Consider the following 25,075-nt stretch of genomic DNA (forward strand, 5'->3'; position numbering starts at 1 on the left):
TGTTGGCGCGAAGAGATTAAAGAGCAGGAGTGATAGAGCCAAAGCGGCTCAGCAGAGAGCGCTAGCGAATGGCTGGGTGGAGCAGCCTGGGTGGGATGTAGGATAGGGCTAGCTAGGTGGGGGTGGCCTCTCGGCTTTGTTGCCATAGGGGACTGGATGCGTGGCAAGAGTTCCTGAGGGAAAGAGAAAAGAAAGAACGCTGCATTTTCAAAGGAGGGGGCGTAAAAGGGAAGCAGGCGAAGAAAAGTGGGAGCTGGACTGGTGATTTTGGAGGAGCTAGGTGTGCAGGAGGGCCTGCAGAACGCTGTGGAAAAAAAGAATGTAAAAAAGGCAGAGAGGAGAGTGACCCCTGCTGGAGGAAAAAAGCAAAAGCCTACAGCACCTGGTATTCCCAGGTGGTCTCCCATCCAAGTACTAACCAGGCCAGGCCCTGCTTAGCTTCCGAGATCAGACGAGATCGGGCGCATTCAGGGTGGTGTGGCCGTAGGCAGTACTCAGGCTCTCCCTCAACCTTCTTATACTTGTCACCGGCACCCTGGCCCCGCCTTTCCATCACTTTACTACACTCAGCTGTGCTTTTTCACAAGCAACGCCATACACTCGTCTCTCCCTCGCTCTCCTCAACCCCTGCCTCATGCCGCTTTGCTCCCTCTTTAACCTCTTCCTGCCTGGACCTTCTCAAACACATTCTCAGCCTGGCCTCCAAGGCTCCTCTCTGGCTTACCCTGGCCTGACTTTAAGCCTAAAGCTGACAGGGCTCAACACCACAGGAGCAGCAGGGCGCAAACTTTCTAGACAGCAGCAGCAGAGCCCACCAGGAGGGCTGGGCCTTCTCTCGCCTGACTTCTCCAGGCACCAGCTAGTGCTCCCGACTCTCTGCCCCGACGCAATAAAAAAGGAAACCTGGTTGCACCAGGGCCTACAAACACCAGTCCCCTGCCTGCTCAGCCTCAGTCTTTTGGGTGGCGTAGTGGCCGCCCCCCCCCCACCATTCCCTGCGTGCACCACAAGGCCCCACCTCTGGCCGCAGGTCTCGCGCTCTTGTTGGGTGGGGTGCAACTCATCCTGCGCGCAGGGGTGCCTTTCGCCGTCCACCCACTCACCATTGCCCGGGACCAGGCGGAGACTGCGGTCATGTGAAAGTCCTACGTTAGGTGGGTTCCCATGACTTAGAGATGAGCCATAACACTGTGTGCAGCACCGAAGGGACAGGGTCCCTCTGAAAACTACTGTCCCGTCCCACTACACACCTTGGCTCTATGAATGTTGCAATTAGGAGGGCAGCTGCCAAGCTCCACCCGTCCAGCGTACCTCTGCTACCTCACTTCCAGTAACAGAATGGGGTCCCGCCGTGCATGTTGCGCCCACCTCATGTGCGCACTTGTTAGCTCCTTCACTCTGGTACCATGTGACCAGGCCATGGATCTTCGTAACGTGGGTTGGGTTCCGCTTGCTACTGGAAGACGACCGCTGGGGAGGGAGCCAGAACATTCACCCCCCCTGGCTACCGGAGGACCCCTCACCTATACCAGGTAGTACGCCTTACGACTGGCTGCAGTGTACCTTGCTCTCTTCCTGGGTTACCCATAGCAACTGCTTTACTCCTCCTGCTTGACTTGCCCAGTAGACCTTTTTCTTGTGTAGCTTTGCTTCGTAGCCCACATGTGCCTTACTTACTCACCCTAGTTCTTTTGAATAGGCCAGGAGGACAAACATGCGCCCCTTTAAATGACTTCAGACCAGGCTTAGAACACTTGACGCAACATTCCTGAGAAGTCTTGGGCATTGCAGTTCAACGTGAACAATGGTCACATCCTGACCCTAACTACCACTGCTTGGCTGCCCAGGCCTACCTCTACAAGGTAGTAGTCCATATTGGCGTCCTGCAAGTGCTGGCTGATCCCCCCGAACCCAACCTTCCCCTGTATTTAGATTGCCGGTGGGTAGGCTGGGTCCAAAAAGCCCGGGAACGGCAGCGCACACATTAACTCTTTCCCTACCAGCCTGGGGCAGCCACTAACTCAAAGCGTACTCCTGTAGGAAACCTGCCCAGGGCCGGATTAAGAGCAATATGGGCCTGGTGCTGAGGATTTTGGTGGGCCTTAAGGGTTGTGTGTCGGCGTGCGATCTGAGGTGAAAGGGTTTAGCTGCACAGGCCAAATGCTATGGAAGTCCCAGGCTTCCATAAGAGCCCTGCATAAGTGTACGAGGTGCTCCCTGAGGTGAGGTTGAAGGGCGCAGCTGTGCAGAGCTAACACAACATTACAGAAGCTGAATACCTGGCTTCCATTAGGACTGTCCACTATTAATCCCACCACCCGGCCAAGGTGATCCAAGTGGAATGCAGGACCGGTCAGGCCAGGGGAGATCTCTCCCTGTCGGCCCATTGCTTTCCATGCATGGCCTTTTCTTTTTGGGCGGCTGGGCCCAGGGCCACATCATAGGGTGGGTGTGGCCAAATTGTACATGGGGAGGGTCCTAAATAAACATTGTTAAATAAAACCAGGAATGCATAGCACACAAGCACAGGGTAAAGGACAGGAGAGAGCAATACACAGAATGCTGAGTTCAGGACAGCGTAATACACAGGGAGCTGGGTTCAGGACAGCGTAATACACAGAGCGCTGGGTTCAGGGCAGCGTAATACACAGGTTCAGTAGGAGGCTACTTGCAGGGTGCAGGGTTCAGTTGGAGGCTACTTGCAGGGTGCAGGGTTCAGTTAGAGGCTACGTGCAGGGTTCAGTTGGAGGCTACGTGCAGGGTTCAGTTGGAGGCTACGTGCAGGGTTCAGTTGGAGGCTACGTGCAGGGTTCAGTTGGAGGCTACGTGCAGGGTGCAGGGTTCAGGAGGAGGCTACGTGCAGAGGACAGGGCTATTACTCATTTTTTTTCTTCTGTATGTAATGACTGTATACATGTAATTTTTTTTGTGTGTATTATATTTTGTCAGTATATGTGTGAATATTTTCTGTGTGCAGGTGGGTCTGTGTAATGTCACTCCCACGCAGCCTGTATAAAACATATACACCTCACATCACTCACATACCAGAGAGACACTACAGGAGATGGTCAGAGACTGCAGACAAGGTACAAGAGATGGTCAGAGACTGCAGACATGGTACAAGAGATGGTCAGAGACTGCAGACATGGTACAAGAGATGGTCAGAGACTGCAGACATGGTACAAGAGATGGTCAGAGACTGCAGACATGGTACAAGAGATGGTCAGAGACTGCAGACATGGTACAAGAGATGGTCAGAGACTGCAGACATGGTACAAGAGATGGTCAGAGACTGCAGACATGGTACAAGAGATGGTCAGAGACTGCAGACATGGTACAAGAGATGGTCAGAGACTGCAGACATGGTACAAGAGATGGTCAGAGACTGCAGACATGGTACAAGAGATGGTCAGAGACTGCAGACATGGTACAGGAGATGGTCAGAGATCGCAGACATGGTACAGGAGATGGTCAGAGACCGCAGACATGGTACAGGAGATGGTCAGAGACCGCAGACATGGTACAGGAGATGGTCAGATACTGCAGACATGGTACAGGAGATGGTCAGAGACCGCAGACATGGTACAGCAGATGGTCAGAGACCGCAGACATGGTACAGCAGATGGTCAGAGACCGCAGACATGGTACAGGAGATGGTCAGAGACTGCAGACATGGTACAAGAGATGGTCAGAGACTGCAGACATGGTACAGGAGATGGTCAGAGATCGCAGACATGGTACAGGAGATGGTCAGAGACCGCAGACATGGTACAGGAGATGGTCAGAGACCGCAGACATGGTACAGGAGATGGTCAGATACTGCAGACATGGTACAGGAGATGGTCAGAGACCGCAGACATGGTACAGCAGATGGTCAGAGACCGCAGACATGGTACAGCAGATGGTCAGAGACCGCAGACATGGTACAGGAGATGGTCAGAGACTGCAGACATGGTACAGGAGATGGTCAGAGACTGCAGACATGGTTGATTCAAGAGATGGTCAGGAACTGAGTTTACGGCTGAACCCAGAGTAAAAGTGTAAAGTATCACAGGGCTGCTCCACTCTATTTAAACCAGCTGTGCAAGATCAAGTCAGTAAAAGTGACAGAAAACAGCAGCACATCCAATTTCCAAAATAAAAATTGTCTTACAAACAGTTAAGTGGAGTTCCACCCATTTTTGGAACTTTAGATCTTTGTAATCCCCTTTAAAATGGCTTTTACCAATGGAAACTTTTTTTTTTTTTTTTTTTGCTAGTAAATACCTTAATTTTGGATTTATTCCTCCTCTCCTCACTTCCTGGTCCGATCGGCGATGACGTCATTCGGCGATCCGCAGTGTCTGCTGGGATGTATTCTATTCCAGAAATCTCAGTAGCTGTATCTGTACTGAGCCGTGCCTGCCCCGCCTCCGCCCCGCCTCCTCTCAATGAATTGCATTGTATGAATGTATTAAGGCTGTTCTCTGCCCAGCCTCCGCCCCGCCTCCTCTCAATACAACTCAATGAGAGGAGGCGGGGTGGAGGCGGGGCAGAGAACGGCCTTAATACATTCATACAATGCAACTGAATGAGAGGAGGCGGGGCGGAGGCGGGGCAGAGAACGGCCTTAATACATTCATACAATGCAACTGAATGAGAGGAGGCGGGGCGGAGGCGGGGCAGGCACGGCTCAGTACAGATACAGCTACTGAGATTTCTGGAATAGAATACATCCCAGCAGACACTGCGGATCGCCGAATGACGTCATCGCCGATCGGACCAGGAAGTGAGGAGAGGAGGAATAAAGCCGAAATTAAGGTATTTACTAGCAAAAAAAAAAAAAAAAAAAAAAGTTTCCATTGGTAAAAGCCGTTTTAAAGGGGATTACAAAGATCTATGTATTCCAACCTTTTAAAAATGGGTGGAACTCCGCTTTAACTGCTCAAGATTAGTGGAGTTCAGTAAACAGGTAATGGGTTTGTGAAGCTTCTAACCTGAACCAACAGTAAATGCTCCAAAAATCAAATAAAATACCCAGATATCTGGAACACACTGCAGCTCACCAGCATTCCATGTGACACTGCTCTAATTGCGGTCATACCTTCTTGCCTTGCATCTACCTCCCTGGTGCTCCACATCAAATATGGTGGGCTGGAGAGGGGCGGGGGAGGAGTGTGATACTGCCTGCTGACTGGCTGTGGATGGAAGGGAGGAGGAGCTCCACATCTAGCCCGCCCATCCCTGACATCAGAGCTCCAATCTGACAGCTCTGCTCTCTCACTGACACTGTGCTGGATGGTCACACTGAATGTAGTGCTAGACAGTCAGTACACCGCCCCTGAATCCGGGGGGACGTGCAGGGAGGATCTGAAGGAGCAGTGCGCTATCCAGGGCTGCTGTTAGAAATCGTGGGGCCCCGTACAGACTACCTGGCAGGGCCCCCTCAAGAAAATATTAACCACTTAAGCCCGGAAGATTTTACCCCCTTCCTGACCAGGGCCTATTTTGCGATTCGGCACTGCGTGACTTTAACGGACAATTGCGTGAACGTGCGACGCTGTACCCAAATGAAATTGATGTCCTTTTTTTCCCACAAACAGAGCTTTCTTTTGGTGGTATTTGATCACCTGTGCGATTTTTTGATCATGCGCTATAAACAAAAAAAGGACAATTTTGCAAAAATAATATTTTTCAAATTTTTTTATAGGAAATTTCCCCCCAAAAAATGTAAAAATCAAAATTTTTTAACATTTTAGGCCAATTTGTTTTCTGCTATATATGTTTGGTAAAAAAAAAAAAAAGAAAGTCGCAAAAAGCGTATTTTGATTGGTTTGCGCAAAAGTTATTGCGTTTACTAACTAAGGGAAAGATTGTCATTTTTATTGTTTTTTTTTTTTAACGCGTAATGGCGGCAATCTGCGATTTGTTTTGCGGGACTGCGACATTGCAGCGGACAGATCGGACCCTTGACTGACATTTTTGGGGTTACCAGTGACATTACTACAGTAATCAGTGCTATACAAATGCACTGTTACTGCAAAAATGACACTGGCAGGGAAGGGTTAACTTTATTTGAGAAGGAGGGGTTAAGTGTGTCCCTAGGGGCGTGCTTCTTACTGTGCAAGGATGTGGCTTTTCATGTAACAGCAGAGATCAACGGTCCAACATAGCAGGACCGTATAATCTCTGCTGTTACACAGGGGAGAATGACAGGCGGCTTTGTTTACACTAGCCGCCTGCCTTTCTCCCGGTGTAACCGACGATCGCGAGCGACCGGCAGACATCGGGTCTGCCTGTCACTCACGCGGGGGGTCCGTGAGCGAGCGGGAGCTCCTTAGAGCCTCACAGGCTAGCGACGTAGACCTACGTCACTTTGCCTGTGAGGGGCTGACCGCCGATGTAAATCGCCGTTAGGCAGTTGGCAAGCGGTTAAAGATATATTTAGCTAAAATTACAACAAAATCACTATCAGACACAAATATCACATAACTCCCATAATTCCTGCTAAATCTAAAAAAAAAGAAAAGAAAAAAGCACTACGTTAAATAAAAATGAAGATGAGATGAGGAAAATATCCAGGCTGGGCAGTTGGAGCTCAGTGATCAGAGAGACAGAGAGAGAAAAACAAAGTTACAATTTACAAATAAACTCCAGAGCAGAGATAAGTGCTGGGAGGGGGGCCACACAGGGAGGGGGATTAGTGAGGGACGACTGTCTCTTTCTCAACAGATAAGAGCCCATTCACATTAGTGCGACTTGTCAGCCTGACAAGTCGCGGTTGGTCACGGTCCATTGATTAGCACAGGAACGGTTCTAATAGGAGCGACACAAGTCGCTCCGACTTAGAAAAAGGGTCCTGTACTACTTTGGGGCGACCTCGGAGCGACTTGCATAGACATTCATTATGTGAAGTCTCTGAAAGTTGCACCGAAGTCGCTGTGCACAGCGGTGCACGCGACTTCACAGGTCGCCCCCCGAAGTCGTGTCGCCTCAATGTGAATGGGCTCTTAACCACTTGCCGACCGCCGCACGACTATCTACGGCGGCGGTCAGCCCCTCACAGGCAAAGTGACGTAGGGCTACGTCACTAGCTTGTGAGGGTCTAGGGAGCGAGTGCGCGCCGCCGGAGGCGCGCTCCCGCGTGGTCAAGGACCGCCCCGCGCGTGTGACCGGCGGACCCGATGTCCGCCGGCCACTCTGCGATCGGCGGGGGAGAGGGAGAAAGTCAGGCAGCTTGTGTAAACAAGCTGCCTGTCATTCTCCCCTCTGTATGAGAGATGATCATATGGATCTACTATGTAGATCCGTTGATCACTCTGCATACAGCTGAAGCCACAGCCAATCACAGTTAGAATCACGCCCCTAGGGACACACACAGCCTCTCCCTCTCAAATAAAGTTAACCCCTTCACTACCAGTGTATTTTTACAGTAACAGTGCATATGTATAGCACTGATTACTGTAGAAATGTCACTGGTAACCCCAAAAGTGTCAAAAATGTCAGTCAAGGGTCCGATCTGTCCGCCGCAATACCGCAAAAAAAAAAAACGCAGATCGCCGCCATTACGCGTTAAAAAAAAAAAAACAACAAAAATGACAAAAATCTTTCCCTTAGTTAGTAAACGCAATAACTTTTGCGCAAACCAATCAAAATACGCTTTTTGCGATTTTTTTTACCAAACATATGTAGCATAAAACAAATTGGCCGAAAATGTTGAAAAAAATTTTGATTTTTACATTTTTTTGGGGGGGAATTTCATATAAAAAAAGGGAAAAATATTGTTATTTTTGCAAAATTTACGCTCTTTTTTTGTTTATAGCGCGTGATAAAAAAAAAAAAAAAAAAAAAAAAAAAAAAAAAAAAAAAAAAAAAAAAAATCGCACAGGTGATCAAATACCGCCAAAAGAAAGCTCTGTTTGTGGGAAAAAAAGGACGTCAAATTCGTTTAGGTACAGCGTTGCACGACCGCGCAATTGTCCGTTAAAGTCACGCAGTGCTGAATCGCAAAATACCCCCTGGTCAGGAAGGGGGTAAAATCTTCTGGGGCTTAAGTGGTTAAAGTAAAGAGGTTGTAAACATACATACACATATATATATATATATATATATATATATATATATACACACATACACACACACACACATACATATATATATATTTTTTTTTTGTAACCTGAAAGAGAAACACATAATGAGCTAGTATGCATCGCATACTAGCTCATTATGAAATACTTACCTTATAACGAGCCCCCGCCACGCCGACAGCTTACCTGTATGACGGACGACATGTCCAGTCGCCCGTCTTCCGGGATCGCGGCATCCGGCCATCTGATTGGCCGGAGCCGCGGTGACGTCACTCCCGCGCACGGGAGCCGACGGTCACGGCACGGGACTCTGAAGGAACGGCACCAGCGGCATGTAAGGTAAATATCTCCTAAACGATACATGTTTAGGAGATATTTACAGTACCTATAGGTAAGCCTTATCATAGGATCATCTATAGGTAAAAGTGTCAGAGGAGGATTTACTTCCTCTTTAAAGCTGATAGCAGGGAGAAGGACAGATCAGATTCCTACAAGCGGGTGGGAGGGGCGCCCCTGGTAATGAAGGTGAAGTGGGCGGAGCTGGGCTGCACGTGGTTACTGTGTATCAGACCATCGTCCACTCTCATTTGCTGATGTCACTCCTCCCCCTAGGACTACCTTTCCCAGCAGCCTCTGCTCTAATACCGGAAGTGGACTGTCCGTGTTATGTTCTCCCCACCATGGAGCTGCCGATGCTCACTGACTTGTACCACTTCACCATGGCGTACGGCTACTGGAGGAGCGGGCGGCACAGGGAGGCCGCGGAGTTCGAGCTCTTCTTCCGGGAGGCGCCTTTCCAGGGGGAGTTCACCGTCTACTGCGGCCTGGAGGAGAGCCTCAAATTCCTCAAGGACTTCGGCTTTTCCCGCTCAGGTAACCCCGCCCACCGCGGTGCGGACTCCTCCCGTGGCCCTCTTCTCACCTGGTGACCCCGCCTAATATTATTTATGGTTTCATTAATCCGTGACTCCGCCCACCTCCTTTATACCTTACCGCTTTGTGACTCCTCCCACCTCCCCATATTATCCAGCCCACCTGGAGACTCCTCCCATTATGTAACTATATAATATGAAAGCACATTCTCCGCTAGGACTATTGTTAGCGATGTGTGGGAAGGTTTTCACCTCTTCTCCTGTTTAGAACGTTTTTTTAAAACTAAAGTTGTATTGTGTATGGTTGGTATTTGGCCTTTTTGCCCCCCCCCCTCACCTGGTGACCCCTCCCACTATGTTTACCCCCCCTTTCTCATCTCCCCACCCATTGACTCCACCTTCAACTCCTCCCTCACCCAACTTCCTACCTGGTAAGCTCCTCCCTCACCCAACTTTCCACCTGTTGGCTCCTCCCTCGCCCACCTTCCCAGCTGGCGGCTCCTCCCTCACCCAACTTTCCACCTGTTGGCTCCTCCCTCACCCACCTTCCCAGCTGGCGGCTCCTCCCTCACCCACCTTCCCACCTGGCGACTCCTCCCTCACCCACCTTCCCACCTGGCGACTCCTCCCTCACCCGTCTTCTCACGTGGCGACTCCTCCCTCACCCGTCTTCTCACCTGGCGACTCCTCCCTCACCCGTCTTCTCACCTGGCGACTCCTCCCTCACCCGTCTTCTCACCTGGCGACTCCTCCCTCACCCGTCTTCTCACCTGGCGACCCCTTCCCTCACCCGTCTTCTCACCTGGCGACCCCTTCCCTCACCCGTCTTCTCACCTGGCGACCCCTTCCCTCACCCGTCTTCTCACCTGGCGACCCCTCCCTCACCCGTCTTCTCACCTGGCGACCCCTCCCTCACCCGTCTTCTCACCTGGCGACCCCTTCCCTCACCCGTCTTCTCACCTGGCGACCCCTCCCTCACCCGTCTTCTCACCTGGCGACCCCTCCCTCACCCGTCTTCTCACCTGGCGACCCCTTCCCTCACCCGTCTTCTCACCTGGCGACCCCTCCCTCACCCGTCTTCTCACCTGGCGACCCCTCCCTCACCCGTCTTCTCACCTGGCGACCCCTTCCCTCACCCGTCTTCTCACCTGGCGACCCCTTCCCTCACCCGTCTTCTCACCTGGCGACCCCTTCCCTCACCCGTCTTCTCACCTGGCGACCCCTTCCCTCACCCGTCTTCTCACCTGGCGACCCCTCCCTCACCCGTCTTCTCACCTGGCGACCCCTTCCCTCACCCGTCTTCCCACCTGGCGACTCCTCCCTCACCCGTCTTCCCACCTGGCGACTCCTCCCTCACCCGTCTTCCCACCTGGCGACTCCTCCCTCACCCGTCTTCCCACCTGGCGACTCCTCCCTCACCCGTCTTCCCACCTGGCGACTCCTCCCTCACCCGTCTTCCCACCTGGCGACTCCTCCCTCACCCGTCTTCCCACCTGGCGACCCCTCCCTCACCCGTCTTCCCACCTGGCGACCCCTCCCTCACCCGTCTTCCCACCTGGCGACCCCTCCCTCACCCGTCTTCTCACCTGGCGACCCCTTCCTTCACCCGTCTTCTCACCTGGCGACCCCTTCCTTCACCCGTCTTCTCACCTGGCGACCCCTCCCTCACCCGTCTTCCCACCTGGCGACCCCTCCCTCACCCGTCTTCTCACCTGGCGACCCCTCCCTCACCCGTCTTCTCACCTGGCGACCCCTCCCCTCATCCGTCTTCTCACCTGGCGACCCCTCCCCTCATCCGTCTTCTCACCTGGCGACCCCTCCCCTCATCCGTCTTCTCACCTGGCGACCCCTCCCCTCACCCGTCTTCTCACCTGGCGACCCCTCCCCTCACCCGTCTTCTCACCTGGCGACCCCTCCCCTCACCCGTCTTCTCACCTGGCGACCCCTTCCCTCACCCGTCTTCTCACCTGGCGACCCCTTCCCTCACCCGTCTTCTCACCTGGCGACCCCTTCCCTCACCCGTCTTCTCACCTGGCGACCCCTTCCCTCACCCGTCTTCTCACATGGCGACCCCTTCCCTCACCCGTCTTTCCACCTGGTGACTCCTCCTTCTTTCTTCGCACCTGTTGACTCCTCCCTCACCCACCTTCCCTTCGGTGACTACTTCCTTATCTATCTTCTCACCTGGTGACTCCTTCTGACTTCTCACCTTGTGACTTTTCCCTCGTCCACCTTTCCGCCTGGCGACTCTTACCTTGTCCACCTTCCCACCTTATGACTCCTCCCTCATTCAGCTCCCCCACTGGTGACTCCTCCCTCATTCAGCTCCCCCACTGGTGACTCCTCCCTCATTCAGCTCCCCCACTGGCGACTCCTCCCTTATTCAGCTCCCCCACTGGCGACTCCTCCCTCATTCAGCTCCCCCACTGGCGACTCCTCCCTCATTCAGCTCCCCCACTGGCGACTCTTCCCTCATTCAGCTCCCCCACTGGCGACTCCTCCCTCATTCAGCTCCCCCACTGGCGACTCCTCCCTCATTCAGCTCCCCCACTGGCGACTCCTCCTTCATTCAGCTCCCCCACTGGCGACTCCTCCCTCATTCAGCTCCCCCACTGGCGACTCCTCCCTCATTCAGCTCCCCCACTGGCAACTCCTCCCTCATTCAGCTCCCCGACTGGTGACTCCTCCCTCATTCAGCTCCCCCACTGGCGACTCCTCCTTCATTCAGCTCCCCCACTGGTGACTCCTCCCTCATTCAGCTCCCCGCTTGGTGACCCCACCCCTCCTCTCATCTACCTTTCCTTCTCTCCACCTGGAGACTCCTCTCTCTTCTTCTGGCCGATTGTGGCCACAGTCGCTTTAGAATCTATAAACTGGAGTGACAGTCAGCTCTGTGGAATACATGTCTCTATTTCTGATCTCACCCAACCAGCCATAGTTGCAGGCAAGAGCGGGGGATTGTTCTAATTTCCTCTTCTCTTCCTTCTAGATACGAAGTACCTGCAGTCAGTGATGCCAAGTACAGTAGAGGAGGACTTCTTCCGTTATCTGGAGACTGTAGACGCGGCAGAGGTGACGGTGACATCGTTCCCAGAGGGATCAGTTGTATTTCCTAGAGTAGGTATGGTTTGCGTGAAGCTTCTGGTTAGAGGAAAATCAAAGGGCATGCAGGGGACATATCTGCCGTAAAGGTCTGTGCCCGTGCTGGGGCCCTGCTGGAAGGCCTGTGCCCAGGCCCTGCTGGAAGGTCTGTGCTCGTGCTGGGGCCCTGCCGTAAGTCCTGTGCCCGTGCTGGGGCCCTGCCGTAAGTCCTGTGCCCGTGCTGGGGCCCTGCCGTAAGTCCTGTGCCCGTGCTGGGGCCCTGCCGTAAGTCCTGTGCCCGTGCTGGGGCCCTGCCGTAAGTCCTGTGCCGTGCTGGGGCCCTGCCGTAAGGCCCGTGCCCGTGCTGGGGCCCTGCCGTAAGTCCTGTGCCCGTGCTGGGGCCCTGCCGGAAGGCCCCTGCCCGTGCTGGGGCCCTGCCGTAAGTCCTGTGCCCATGCTGGGGCCCTGCCGTAAGTCCTGTGCCCGTGCTGGGGCCCTGCCGTAAGGCCCGTGCTGGGGCCCTGCCGTAAGGCCCGTGCTGGGGCCCTGCCGTAAGTCCTGTGCCCGTGCTGGGGCCCCGCCGTAAGTCCTGTGCCCGTGCTGGGGCCCCGCCGTAAGTCCTGTGCCCGTGCTGGGGCCCCGCCGTAAGTCCTGTGCCCGTGCTGGGGCCCCGCCGTAAGTCCTGTGCCCGTGCTGGGGCCCCGCCGTAAGTCCTGTGCCCGTGCTGGGGCCCCGCCGTAAGTCCTGTGCCCGTGCTGGGGCCCCGCCGTAAGTCCTGTGCCCGTGCTGGGGCCCCGCCGTAAGTCCTGTGCCCGTGCTGGGGCCCCGCCGTAAGTCCTGTGCCCGTGCTGGGGCCCCGCCGGAAGGCCTGTGCCCAGGCCCTGCTGGAAGGTCTGTGCCCGTGCTGGGGCCCTGCCGTAAGTCCTGTGCCCGTGCTGGGGCCCTGCCGTAAGTCCTGTGCCCGTGCTGGGGCCCTGCCGTAAGTCCTGTGCCGTGCTGGGGCCCTGCCGTAAGGCCCGTGCCCATGCTGGGGCCCTGCCGTAAGTCCTGTGCCCGAGCTGGGGCCCTGCCGGAAGGCCCCTGCCCCTGCTGGGGCCCTGCCGTAAGTCCTGTGCCCCTGCTGGGGCCCTGCCGTAAGTCCTGTGCCCGTGCTGGGGCCCTGCCGTAAGGCCCGTGCTGGGGCCCTGCCGTAAGTCCTGTGCCCGTGCTGGGGCCCTGCCGTAAGTCCTGTGCCCGTGCTGGGGCCCTGCCGTAAGGCCCGTGCTGGGGCCCTGCCGTAAGTCCTGTGCCCGTGCTGGGGCCCCGCCGTAAGTCCTGTGCCCGTGCTGGGGCCCTGCCGTAAGTCCTGTGCCCGTGCTGGGGCCCCGCCGTAAGTCCTGTGCCCGTGCTGGGGCCCCGCCGTAAGTCCTGTGCCCGTGCTGGGGCCCCGCCGTAAGTCCTGTGCCCGTGCTGGGGCCCCGCCGTAAGTCCTGTGCCCGTGCTGGGGCCCCGCCGTAAGTCCTGTGCCCGTGCTGGGGCCCCGCCGTAAGTCCTGTGCCCGTGCTGGGGCCCCGCCGTAAGTCCTGTGCCCGTGCTGGGGCCCCGCCGTAAGTCCTGTGCCCGTGCTGGGGCCCCGCCGTAAGTCCTGTGCCCGTGCTGGGGCCCCGCCGGAAGGCCTGTGCCCAGGCCCTGCTGGAAGGTCTGTGCCCGTGCTGGGGCCCTGCCGTAAGTCCTGTGCCCGTGCTGGGGCCCTGCCGTAAGTCCTGTGCCCGTGCTGGGGCCCTGCCGTAAGTCCTGTGCCGTGCTGGGGCCCTGCCGTAAGGCCCGTGCCCATGCTGGGGCCCTGCCGTAAGTCCTGTGCCCGAGCTGGGGCCCTGCCGGAAGGCCCCTGCCCCTGCTGGGGCCCTGCCGTAAGTCCTGTGCCCCTGCTGGGGCCCTGCCGTAAGTCCTGTGCCCGTGCTGGGGCCCTGCCGTAAGGCCCGTGCTGGGGCCCTGCCGTAAGTCCTGTGCCCGTGCTGGGGCCCTGCCGTAAGTCCTGTGCCCGTGCTGGGGCCCTGCCGTAAGGCCCGTGCTGGGGCCCTGCCGTAAGTCCTGTGCCCGTGCTGGGGCCCCGCCGTAAGTCCTGTGCCCGTGCTGGGGCCCTGCCGTAAGTCCTGTGCCCGTGCTGGGGCCCCGCCGTAAGTCCTGTGCCCGTGCTGGGGCCCCGCCGTAAGTCCTGTGCCCGTGCTGGGGCCCCGCCGTAAGTCCTGTGCCCGTGCTGGGGCCCCGCCGTAAGTCCTGTGCCCGTGCTGGGGCCCCGCCGTAAGTCCTGTGCCCGTGCTGGGGCCCCGCCGGAAGGCCCGTGCTGGGGCCCTGCCGTAAGTCCCGTGCCCGTGCTGGGGCCCTGCCGTAAGTCCCGTGCCCGTGCTGGGGCCCTGCCGTAAGTCCCGTGCCCGTGCTGGGGCCCTGCCGTAAGTCCTGTGCCCGTGCTGGGGCCCCGCCGTAAGTCCCGTGCCCGTGCTGGGGCCCCGCCGTAAGTCCCGTGCTGGGGCCCCGCCGTAAGTCCCGTGCTGGGGCCCCGCCGTAAGTCCCGTGCCCGTGCTGGGGCCCCGCCGTAAGGCCCGTGCCCGTGCTGGGGCCCCGCCGTATGTCCCGTGCTGGGGCCCCGCCGTAAGTCCCGTGCCCGTGCTGGGGCCCCGCCGTAAGGCCCGTGCCCGTGCTGGGGCCCCGCCGTAAGTCCCGTGCTGGGGCCCCGCCGTAAGTCCCGTGCTGGGGCCCCGCCGTAAGTCCCGTGCCCGTGCTGGGGCCCCGCCGTAAGTCCCGTGCCCGTGCTGGGGCCCCGCCGTAAGTCCTGTGCCCGTGCTGGGGCCCCGCCGGAAGGCCTGTGCCCAGGCCCTGCTGGAAGGTCTGTGCCCGTGCTGGGGCCCTGCCGTAAGTCCTGTGCCCGTGCTGGGGCCCTGCCGTAAGTCCTGTGCCCGTGCTGGGGCCCTGCCGTAAGTCCTGTGCCGTGCTGGGGCCCTGCCGTAAGGCCCGTGCCCATGCTGGGGCCCTGCCGTAAGTCCTGTGCCCGTGCTGGGGCCCTGCCGGAAGGCCCCTGCCCGTGCTGGGGCCCTGCCGTAAGTCCTGTGCCCCTGCTGGGGCCCTGCCGTAAGTCCTGTGCCCGTGCTGGGGCCCTGCCGTAAGGCCCGTGCTGGGGCCCTGCCGTAAGTCCTGTGCCCGTGCTGGGGCCCTGCCGTAAGTCCTGTGCCCGTGCTGGGGCCCTGCCGTAAGGCCCGTGCTGGGGCCCTGCCGTAAGTCCTGTGCCCGTGCTGGGGCCCCGCCGTAAGTCCTGTGCCCGTGCTGGGGCCCTGCCGTAAGTCCTGTGCCCGTGCTGGGGCCCTGCCGTAAGTCCTGTGCCCGTGCTGGGGCCCCGCCGTAAGTCCTGTGCCCGTGCTGGGGCCCCGCCGTAAGTCCTGTGCCCGTGCTGGGGCCCCGCCGTAAGTCCTGTGCCCGTGCTGGGGCCCCGCCGTAAGTCCTGTGCCCGTGCTGGGGCCCCGCCGTAAGTCCTGTGCCCGTGCTGGGGCCCCGCCGTAAGTCCTGTGCCCGTGCTGGGGCCCCGCCGGAAGGCCCGTGCTGGGGCCCCGCCGTAAGTCCCGTGCCCGTGCTGGGGCCCCGCCGTAAGTCCCGTGCCCGTGCTGGGGCCCCGCCGTAAGTCCCGTGCCCGTGCTGGGGCCCCGCCGTAAGTCCCGTGCCCGTGCTGGGGCCCCGCCGTAAGTCCCGTGCCCGTGCTGGGGCCCCGCCGTAAGTCCCGTGCCCGTGCTGGGGCCCCGCCGTAAGTCCCGTGCCCGTGCTGGGGCCCCGCCGTAAGTCCCGTGCCCGTGCTGGGGCCCCGCCGTAAGTCCCGTGCCCGTGCTGGGGCCCTGCCGTAAGTCCCGTGCCCGTGCTGGGGCCCTGCCGTAAGTCCCGTGCCCGTGCTGGGGCCCTGCCGTAAGTCCCGTGCCCGTGCAGGGGCTGTACCTGAAGGTCTCTGCCCGTGCTGATGCCATAACAGTAGGTCTTTGCCTGTGCAGGGGCCGTATCCAAAGTTTTTTGAACCTGCTGCAGGTATGTGTTCTTAGCTCTAGGTGTCCTTAGTTTATATTTGTGTTTTTTTTTTTTTTTTTTTCTAGAGACAGAATCTCTTTGAATTCCGTCCTTTTGCTTTTGTTAATGGTTGACACCTTTCTCCTACCACTAGACACCCCGTGTTTACTAAGACATTTTTGTATCTGGCAGGAGCCTCTGATGAAGGTGAGGGGTCCTCTCCTGGTGGTTCAGCTTCTGGAGACCACACTGCTCTGCTTGGTGAATTATGCCAGGTAGGTACTGCACAAAAAGCCTCATAACTATCTAATGCGATCCACAGCGCCTAGACGGTCACCACCATGGTTTGCTGTGCTGGGTCCTGGACTCAGTTCCCACCAGAACACTTTGTGCTTATTTACTAAAGTATGTCTGCGTTTCCTCTGGGCATTTCAGATTCCTTCCAAACACCCGAGGGCAGACTTGTATCAACACAGAGCCCCTGTGTTCCTGCTATTTAGGATCACAGGTCTCTGTGTTGATATCACAAGCCCATCGCCCACCCCCCCCCCACAGTTAGTAAACACTCCCTAGGCTAGTGATGGCACCCAAGATGTTTTGGAACTACATTTCGCATGATGCTCAACCACAATGCAGAGTGCTTGAGCATCATGGGAAATGTAGTTTCAAAACATCTGGGGTGCCAAGGTTCACCATCACTCCCCTAGGCTCACACTTAACCCTTTGATCACCCCTGGTGTTAACCCCCTTTCCTGCCAGTGTCATTAGTACAGTGACAGTGCATATTTTTAGCACTGATTACTGTAGTGATGTCACTGGTCCCCCCAAAAGTGTCAAAAATGTCAGCCAAGGGTCCGACCTGTCCACCACAATGTCGCAGTGCCGCTAAAAATCGCAGATTTCCGCCATTACTAGTAAAACAGAAAAATAAATAAAAATTACATAAATATCTCCCGTAGTTAGTAGACGCGATAACTTTTGCGCAAACCAATCAAAATATGCTTATTGGGATTTTTTTACCAAAAATATGTAGCAGAAAACAAATTGGCCTAAAATGATGAAAAAAATTTTATTTTTATTTATTTTTTTATTTATTAATTTATTTATATATATATATATATATATATATATATATATATATATATATATATATATATATATATATATATATATATATATATATATATATAAAATGTTCTTTTTCTTTGCCCCGTAAATAGAGCTTTCTTTTGGTGGTATTTAATCACCTCTGCGATTTTTATTTTTTGCGCTATAAAAACAAAAAAATTTGCGACAATTCTGAAAAAAATAAATAATAATAATATATTTTTTTTTCACTGCTATACAACATTCCCAATAAAAGAAAAAAAAAAAAAAATTATATATATATATATATATATATATATATATATATATACACACACACACTATAATATATATATATATATATATATATATATATATATATATATATATATATATATATAATTTTTTTTTTTTTTTTTTCTTTTATTGGGAATGTTGTATAGCAGTAAAAAAAAAAATATATTATTATTATTTATTTTTTTCAGAATTGTCGCAAATTTTTTTGTTTTATAGCGCAAAAAATAAAAATCGCAGAGGTGATTAAATACCACCAAAAGAAAGCTCTATTTACGGGGCAAAGAAAAAGAACATTTTATTTGGGTACAGCGTCGCACGACCGCATAATTGTCCGTTAAAGTAACGCAGTGCCGAATCACAAAAAATGTCCTGGTCATTAAGGGGGGAATCCTTCCGGTCCAGAAGTGGTTAAAGTCCCTTTTTGAATATTTTATTTGGGTCAAGCTTGCATAAAATGTGGAGATCAGCTTTAACATGCGTTGTGTTCAGGCGCCCCCAGCGGGGCCAAAAACTGCGGCTGACCCTTTTGAGTACCGCCACCCGCTAACGCATGCATTTTATGATAACGTGAGGCAAATAGGAGACCTTGGCCTTTGTGTATGAGAACACATTGTATTTTTATTTACATCCTCTTTATTTTATCATTTCAGCCTTGTTGCCACAAATGCTGCCCGCTTCCGATTGGCTGTCGGCCCTGAGAAAAGGCTGCTGGAAATGGGTCTTAGGAGGGCGCAAGGACCAAACGGAGGGCTATCTGCCTCAAAGTATTCCTATGTGGGAGGTGGGCCTCACTGATTGATTGTCCTGTGTGCGAATCCAATTAAAATTGGAGTTCCCCCTGCCCCACCTTCCTCAAAATTGCAAGGGTGAAATGGTTACGTTGAGGGGGATGGGTGGTTTGTAGAAAAGGCTGCATTGCTTACCTGATTCCCCACTCCAGCACTGATAGGCTGCACTGAAAGGAAACAGTGGTGGTCACTGATTGGCACCATAGTTGGGCATCACTGGCAGGCCCATGCTGAATGGACTGCACTGATTATCAGCACAGACCCCCCCCCCCCCCGTCAGGAGAGTCAGACATACTAGCTCATTATGACATACTTACCTTAGAACGAAGCCCCAACACGGACCCCCGGACACCGCTGTGGGAGCTGACATGATCCCTCGGCGTCTCTTCCAGGTTCCGGCGGCTCTGGCGCTGTGAGTGGCCGGAGCCGCGATGACGTCACTCCCGCGCATGCGCGCAAGAGTCATTTTCCGGCACTTCCCGGCAAGGAACTCTGAAGGTCCGCCGCAGCGCAAATATCTTCTAAACCGTGCAGGATTAGGAGATATTAATTGTACCTACAGGTAAGCCTTATTATAGGCTTACCTGTAGTTAAGTCACAAAAAGCGGTATACTACTGCTTTAAGTTCCTGTTGCAGGAAGTTGAACACCGCCCCCTCTCACTTCCATAATATAAGTGGGAGGTCTTCTGTTGTCCAGCAAAGGAGAGCTTTCTGCACAGGGTTGACAACACTGCTTGGGATTTCAGTGCAGTAGAGGCGGTTGTCAGCTCACTGCAGAAAGTTAGGAGCTTACTGGAAAGATCCTGGGGAAATGTGCATGTATTGGAGAAATGTATTGAACATTTTTTTTTTTGTTTTTTTTTGGTGAGACATACACTTTAATAAAGTTTTATTTGACATCCACGCTACATTTTGTCCCTTTCTGTGTCCCTCTCCAGGCTTTGATTTCACCAGCAATGTCTTGGCAGGAAAGAGATTCGGCATCCCCGTGGCCGGTACAGTGGCACACTCTTACGTGACTTCTTTCTCCTCTGTAGAAGAAGTGCAGCACCCGGTAAACACTTCTTCTTTCCTCTCTAGTAATGGCGTGTTTGGCCTTTTTTTTTTGCTGACCATTTTCTTTCTTCAAGGTTCTGCGGCCAGCAGGCGGCCAGGGAGGGGAGGTAGACTTCCTGAAGCTCTCTCAGACGTGGTTGGACAAAGTGTGTCAGCTCCTGAAGATGCCTCCACACAACACAAATGCAGGCGAACTGGCAGCTTTCATATCTTACGCCATCGCTTTCCCTCTCAGCTTCCTAGTAGTGGTGGATACCTACAGTGTCATGATGTAAGAGGTGAATGGGACGCAGGCCTTGTGCTGCACTAGATGTCTTGCTGTACTTCTCCTGTGCTGCGCTCTTTCTAATTCCTAATAAGCGTGCACTGAGCCATTCACATCTGCACCAGAGGAGCTTACACTCTAATGCCCCCCCACAGTCACACACTATTATTATTATTATTATAATAACACATTTTCCAGTGCCTTGAAAAAGTATTCATACCCCTTAAAATTTTCCACATTTTGTCATGTTACAACCAAAAATGTAATACAAATGCACGCCACACTTTTCACATATTTATAAAAAAAAAAATGTTGAAAACCATTTATTATTTTCCTTCTACTTCACAATTATGTGCCACTTTGTGTTGGCCTATCACTTAACCACTTAAAGCGGTGTTCCAGCCTCACCCCCTCCTCCTCCAAAAATTAAAAGTCAGCAGCTACACACACTGTAGCTGCTGACTTTTAATATTAGGACACTTACCAGTCCTGGAGTCCAGCGATGTCGGCACCGCAGCCGATGCTTCCATCGGCTGCCGTCGCCATTGCCGGTCAGGGAACCTGGCTGTGAAGCCCTGCGGCTTCACGGGCGGGTCCCTAATGCGCATGCGTGAAGCACGCTGCGCATTTGGATTGGCTTGGAGGAGGGGGCCAAACTTCCGAGGGGCGCCGTCTCCTGGAAGTGGGAAAGGGTACCTGTCAAAAACAGGTACCCGTTCCCCCCTGAAAGGTGCCAAATGTGAGGAAAAGGAGGGGGGGGGGGGAGGAATGAGTGGAAGTTCCACTTTGAGTGGAACTCTGCTTTAAGGACCAGGACTTTTTCTGACACTTGTTGTTTACAAGTTAAAATTAGTATTTTTTGCTAGAAAATTACTTAGAACCCCCAGACATATATATATCATTTTTTTTTTTTTTGTAGAGACCCTAGAGAATAAAATGGAGATAATTGCAATACTTCATGTCACACAGTATTGGCGCAGCGGTCTTAAAAACCATTTTTTTTTTTTGTAAAAATGCACTTTTTTGAATTAAAAAAAAATAAGAAAACAGTAAAGTTAGCCCCATTTTTTTCTATAATGTAAAAGAGGTTATACACAGTAAACTCATACCTAACATGTCAGGCTTCAAAATTGCGCACGCTTATGGAATGGTGACAAACTTTGGTACTTAAAAATCCCCATAGACAACACTTTAAAAATGTCTGCAGGTTACAAGTTTAGAGTCACAGAGGAGGTCTAGGACTAGATATATTGCCCTATCTCTAATGATCGCGACGATACCTCACATGTGTGTTTTGAACACCGTTTACATATGTGGGTGTGACTTGCGTATGCGTTCGCTTCTGCGCGCGAGCACGGAGGGACAGGATGCTTTAAATGTTTTTTTGGGTTTTTTTTATTTATTTTACCTTTTTATTTTTACACTGTCCCTTTTTTCTTTTTTTTTTGATCACTTTTATTTCTATTGCAAGGAATGTAAACATCTCTTGCAATAGAAATAAGCTGGACAGGTCCTCTTTATTGGGAGATCTGTAGTCAAAAAGATCTCACATCTACACTTAAAACAAAAATAAAGTCATTTTTTTTCTACAAGAAAAAAAATGTGCCCTTCAAGGCCATTGGGGGGAAGCGACGTATGACGTCGCTCAGATCCTCCAAGGCCATAGAGGGGAATGGGGGCCATCTTGCCCTCACTCCACTTCCTGCCTAGGACTCTATCGGACCAGACTGTTTTCCCCGCTACCGACGGCTCCGGTAAGCGGGGAAAACGACCGGGGAGCGGTGGGACACTTCTCCTGCCGCCCATAAAAGTGATGATCCCGCAGCGAATCCGCTGCTGAGACCACTTTTATGCTAAAGAGGACCGACCGCCGTTTAAAAAAAATACCAGGGCTATGGCAGCTATCTGCTGCCTTAATACCGGTATTTAACGTCAAAGTACCGACGTAAATACACGGTGGACGGTCCGTAGGGGGATAAAATCCCATTTTTTTTTTGTATTTTTTTACAACATTTTTTGTTGTAACATGACAAAATGTGGAAAATTTCAATGGAGTATGAATACTTTTTCAAGGCACTGTATATGGCTCAGACATAAACCACAGTGCTGTACAGAGAACAGTGAACTAGTTACATCAGTCTCTGCACCAGAGGAGCTTACACTCTAATGTCCCCCCCACAGTCACACACTATTATTATTTTACATTTATATAGCTCTGACATATACCGCAGTGCTGTACAGAGAACAGTGAACTAGTTACATCAGTCTCTGTACAGAGGAGCTTACACTCTAATGTTCCCCCACAGTCACACACTATTATACATTTATATAGCTCTGACATATACCGCATTGCTGTAAAGAGAACACTGAGCCAGTCACATCAGTCTCTGTACCAGAGGAGCTTACACTCTAATATCCCCCCACAGTCAGTGTTCTCTGTACAGCACTGCAGTATATGTCAGAGCAATATTATTATTATACAGGATTTATATAGCGCCAACAGTTTGCGCAGCGCTTTACAAAATGAAGGCAGACATTACAGTTACAATACAATCTGGTACAAAAGGAATCAGAGGGCCCTGCTCGTTAGAGCTTACAATCTAAAAGGGAGGGTTAATTGATACAAAAGGTAATAGCTGTGGCGGATGAGTTGATGGAAAAAGTGAAACAGTGTTATTAGTTAGAAGTTGGATAGGCTTCTTGTAAGAGAAGGGTTTTCAGGGATCGTCTAAAGATGGATAGATTAGGAGACAGTCGTACAGATTGGGGTAGGGAGTTCCAAAGAATGGGAGAAGCTCTGGAGAAATCCTGGAGGCGAGCATGGGAAGAGGTGACAAGGGAGCTAGAGAGCAGGAGGTCTTTGGAGGACCGAAGAGAGTGTCTTGGTTGATATTCTGAGATCAGCTGGGGGCAGAGTTGTGGATGGCTTTGTAAACTATTGCTATCACTTTGAATTTTATTAGTTGGGTGAGTGGAAGCCAATGAAGGGATTGACAGAGAGGGGTGGAGGACACGGAATGGTTTGTAAGGTGGATGAGTCTTGCAGCAGCATTCATTATGGATTGAAGGGGGCATAGTCTATGTAAAGGTAATCCAATGAGGAGGGAGTTGCATTAGTCGAGGCGAGATAACTAGGGAGTGAATTAGAAGCTTGGTGGTGTCGTTGGTTAAAATGGGGCGTATTCTAGAGATGTTAGGGAGGTTAAGGCGGCGTAATTTGGACAGGGATTGGATGTGGGCCTGAAAGGACAGTGCAGACTCCAGGGTTACCCCAAGCACCCTGGCATGTGTGGAAGGACTGATAGTTGGGCCGTTGATCTTGACAGATAAGTCTGAGGAAGGGGCACCGGGGGAGGAAATTATTATGAGCTCAGTTTTAGATGGATTCAGTTTGAGGAAGTGGTGTTACATCCAGGCTGATATGTCTGTTAGTAGATCAGTGATGCGGGAGGAGACTGATGGGGTGAGCTGAGGGGTTAAGGGATAGATTTGGGTGTCATCAGCATAGAAATAGTAGTGGAAGCCGTGGGAGGCTATTGGCTGACCCAGGGAGGAGGTGTAGATCGAGTATAGTAGAGGTCCAAGGACAGAACCTTGGGGGACCCCAACGGTAAGAGGAGTAAGTGGAGTTGTAAGTGACACTGAAGGTGCGGTGAGATAGGTAAGATTCGAACCAACGGAGAGCGCAGCCAGGGAGACCGAGCAAACAGAGTTTTTTGAGAAGGAGGGGTTGGTCAACTATATATAAAAGGCAGCGGAGAGGTCCAAGAATAAGAATATGGAATAGTGACCGTTGGTTTTAGCTGTTAGTAAGTCGTTTGTGAGTTTTAGGAGAGAAGTTTATGTGGAGTACTGCTGGCGAAATCCAGACTGATGGGGATCAAGGTTATTCTCAATGAGGTGATTGCTCAGTCGCTTGTAGACTAGACGTTCAATGAGTTACTTTGGAGGCAAAAGGGAGTAAGGAGATGGGTCTTAGGGTGTCAAGATTGGTGGGGTCTAGTGAGGCCTTCTTTGGTTTGGGAGTGACTAGTGCATGTTTTAAAGAAATAAGAAAGATACCAGTGGAGAGGGAGAGGTTGAAGATATGAGTTGGAGAGTGTAGGATAGAGCCAGAGGGCGACCGTAGTATTTGAGAAGGAACAGGGTCCAGGGGGAAGGAAGTAAGGTGGGCATTAGAAAAAACTTAAGTGACTTCCTCTATAGTAGCTGGGTTAAACAAGGGAATTATTGATTGAGCAGGAGGTCAAGGAGTGTAAGGTGAGGGAGATTGTGTAGAGTAGCGATCTCGTCACAAATTGTATCAATATTATTTTGGAAGTGATTGGCAATCTCCTTGGCAGTGAGTAAGTTATGGAGGACAAAGTAGAGCGTTAAAGGTTGAAAAGAGTTGACGGGGACTGTGAGAGAGTGTGTTAATGAGTGTGATAAAATAGATCTGTTTGGCATTGATGAGGTAGGTGTTTTGTTTTTGGAGGGCAGATATATATTGGCTGAAATCTTGCTGTGACTCAGTCTTACACCACAGACGCTCAAGAGCGCGGCTATGTTTTTTGAGGCTTCTGGTATTGTCTGTCTGCCAGGGTTGTAGTGGTCGGGGCCTGATTCTGTGTTTAGTGAGGGGGGCCAAGGTAACCAGGGTGGATGACACTGAACTGTTGTAGACAGAAGTGGCCAGGTTGGGGCAGGACAGGGATGAGATTTTGTCGTAGAGACAATCTGTAGGAGAAAAAAATAAGTGAAGGGTTAAGACGGCAAATGTTTCTATAGGTAATTGTTTGGTAGTTGGAAGACAAGGAGAGAGTGAAAGTATTAAGGTGGTGATCAGAGAGAGGGAAAGGAATGTTGGAGAGGTTGCGAGGAGTGCATAGATAGGAGAACATGAGGTTGAGGCAGTTGCCATCAGAGTGAGTAGAAGCGTGTGTCCATTGTTTTAGGTCAAAATAGGAGGTTAGGCTCCGAAGTTTAGAAGTAGCGGGAGTGTTAAGATTAACAGGGATGTTGAAGCCACCAAGAATGATTGTGGGAATATCAGAAGAGAGAAAGTAGGGTAGCCAGGCAGAGAAGTCGTCGAGGAAGCCTGATACCGGTTCAGGAGACTGATAGATCACAGCAATTCTCAAAGAAACTGGAGAAAATAGGCAAATACAGTGAGCTTCAAATGAGGAGAGGGACAGAGAAGGGGGTGGATGAAGAACCTGAAAAGTGCTTTGAGGGGAAAGGAGGATTCCAACCCCGCCTCCTTTCCTACCACTAGGCCTGGGAGAGTGAGTCCACAGGAGGCCACCATGGGAGAGGGCAGCAGGAGAAGGAGAGTCAGATTCTTGAAGCCAGGTCTCAGTAATTGCAAGTAGGTTGAAGGAGTTTGTGATAAATAGGTCATGGACAGAGGTGAGTTTGTGGCATTCCAAAGGGCGAAGGAGAAAGGGAGGCTGGTTCTAGGCAGAAGAGGAATAGAAACCAGATTGTGTGGATTTTGGCTGCTGTCAGAGGATAGGGGGTGCCGGATATGTTGGCCAAAGGTAAATGATGGCGGTCCAGGA

At 52.5% G+C, this 25,075-nt stretch overlaps 1 protein-coding gene across 1 annotated transcript in view; it reads left to right on the forward strand.

Annotated features, from left to right (window-relative positions):
- The first annotated feature begins 8,733 nt into the window (after nucleotides 1-8,733).
- The window catches only part of NAPRT (nicotinate phosphoribosyltransferase), a 41,625-nt gene continuing 25,283 nt past the window's right edge, over nucleotides 8,734-25,075 (forward strand). The window contains exons 1-6 of the mRNA XM_082257711.1: nucleotides 8,734-8,939; nucleotides 11,928-12,055; nucleotides 16,232-16,314; nucleotides 18,073-18,203; nucleotides 19,150-19,265; nucleotides 19,342-19,538. Of these exons, the coding sequence (XP_082113837.1) occupies nucleotides 8,747-8,939; nucleotides 11,928-12,055; nucleotides 16,232-16,314; nucleotides 18,073-18,203; nucleotides 19,150-19,265; nucleotides 19,342-19,538 (848 nt within the window). The 5' untranslated portion in view covers nucleotides 8,734-8,746. The remainder of the gene's footprint in view (nucleotides 8,940-11,927; nucleotides 12,056-16,231; nucleotides 16,315-18,072; nucleotides 18,204-19,149; nucleotides 19,266-19,341; nucleotides 19,539-25,075) is intronic.

This window comes from Pelophylax lessonae, assembly GCF_965119305.1.
Source record: "Pelophylax lessonae genome assembly, chromosome: 5".
Classification (NCBI taxonomy): Eukaryota; Metazoa; Chordata; class Amphibia; order Anura; family Ranidae; genus Pelophylax; species Pelophylax lessonae.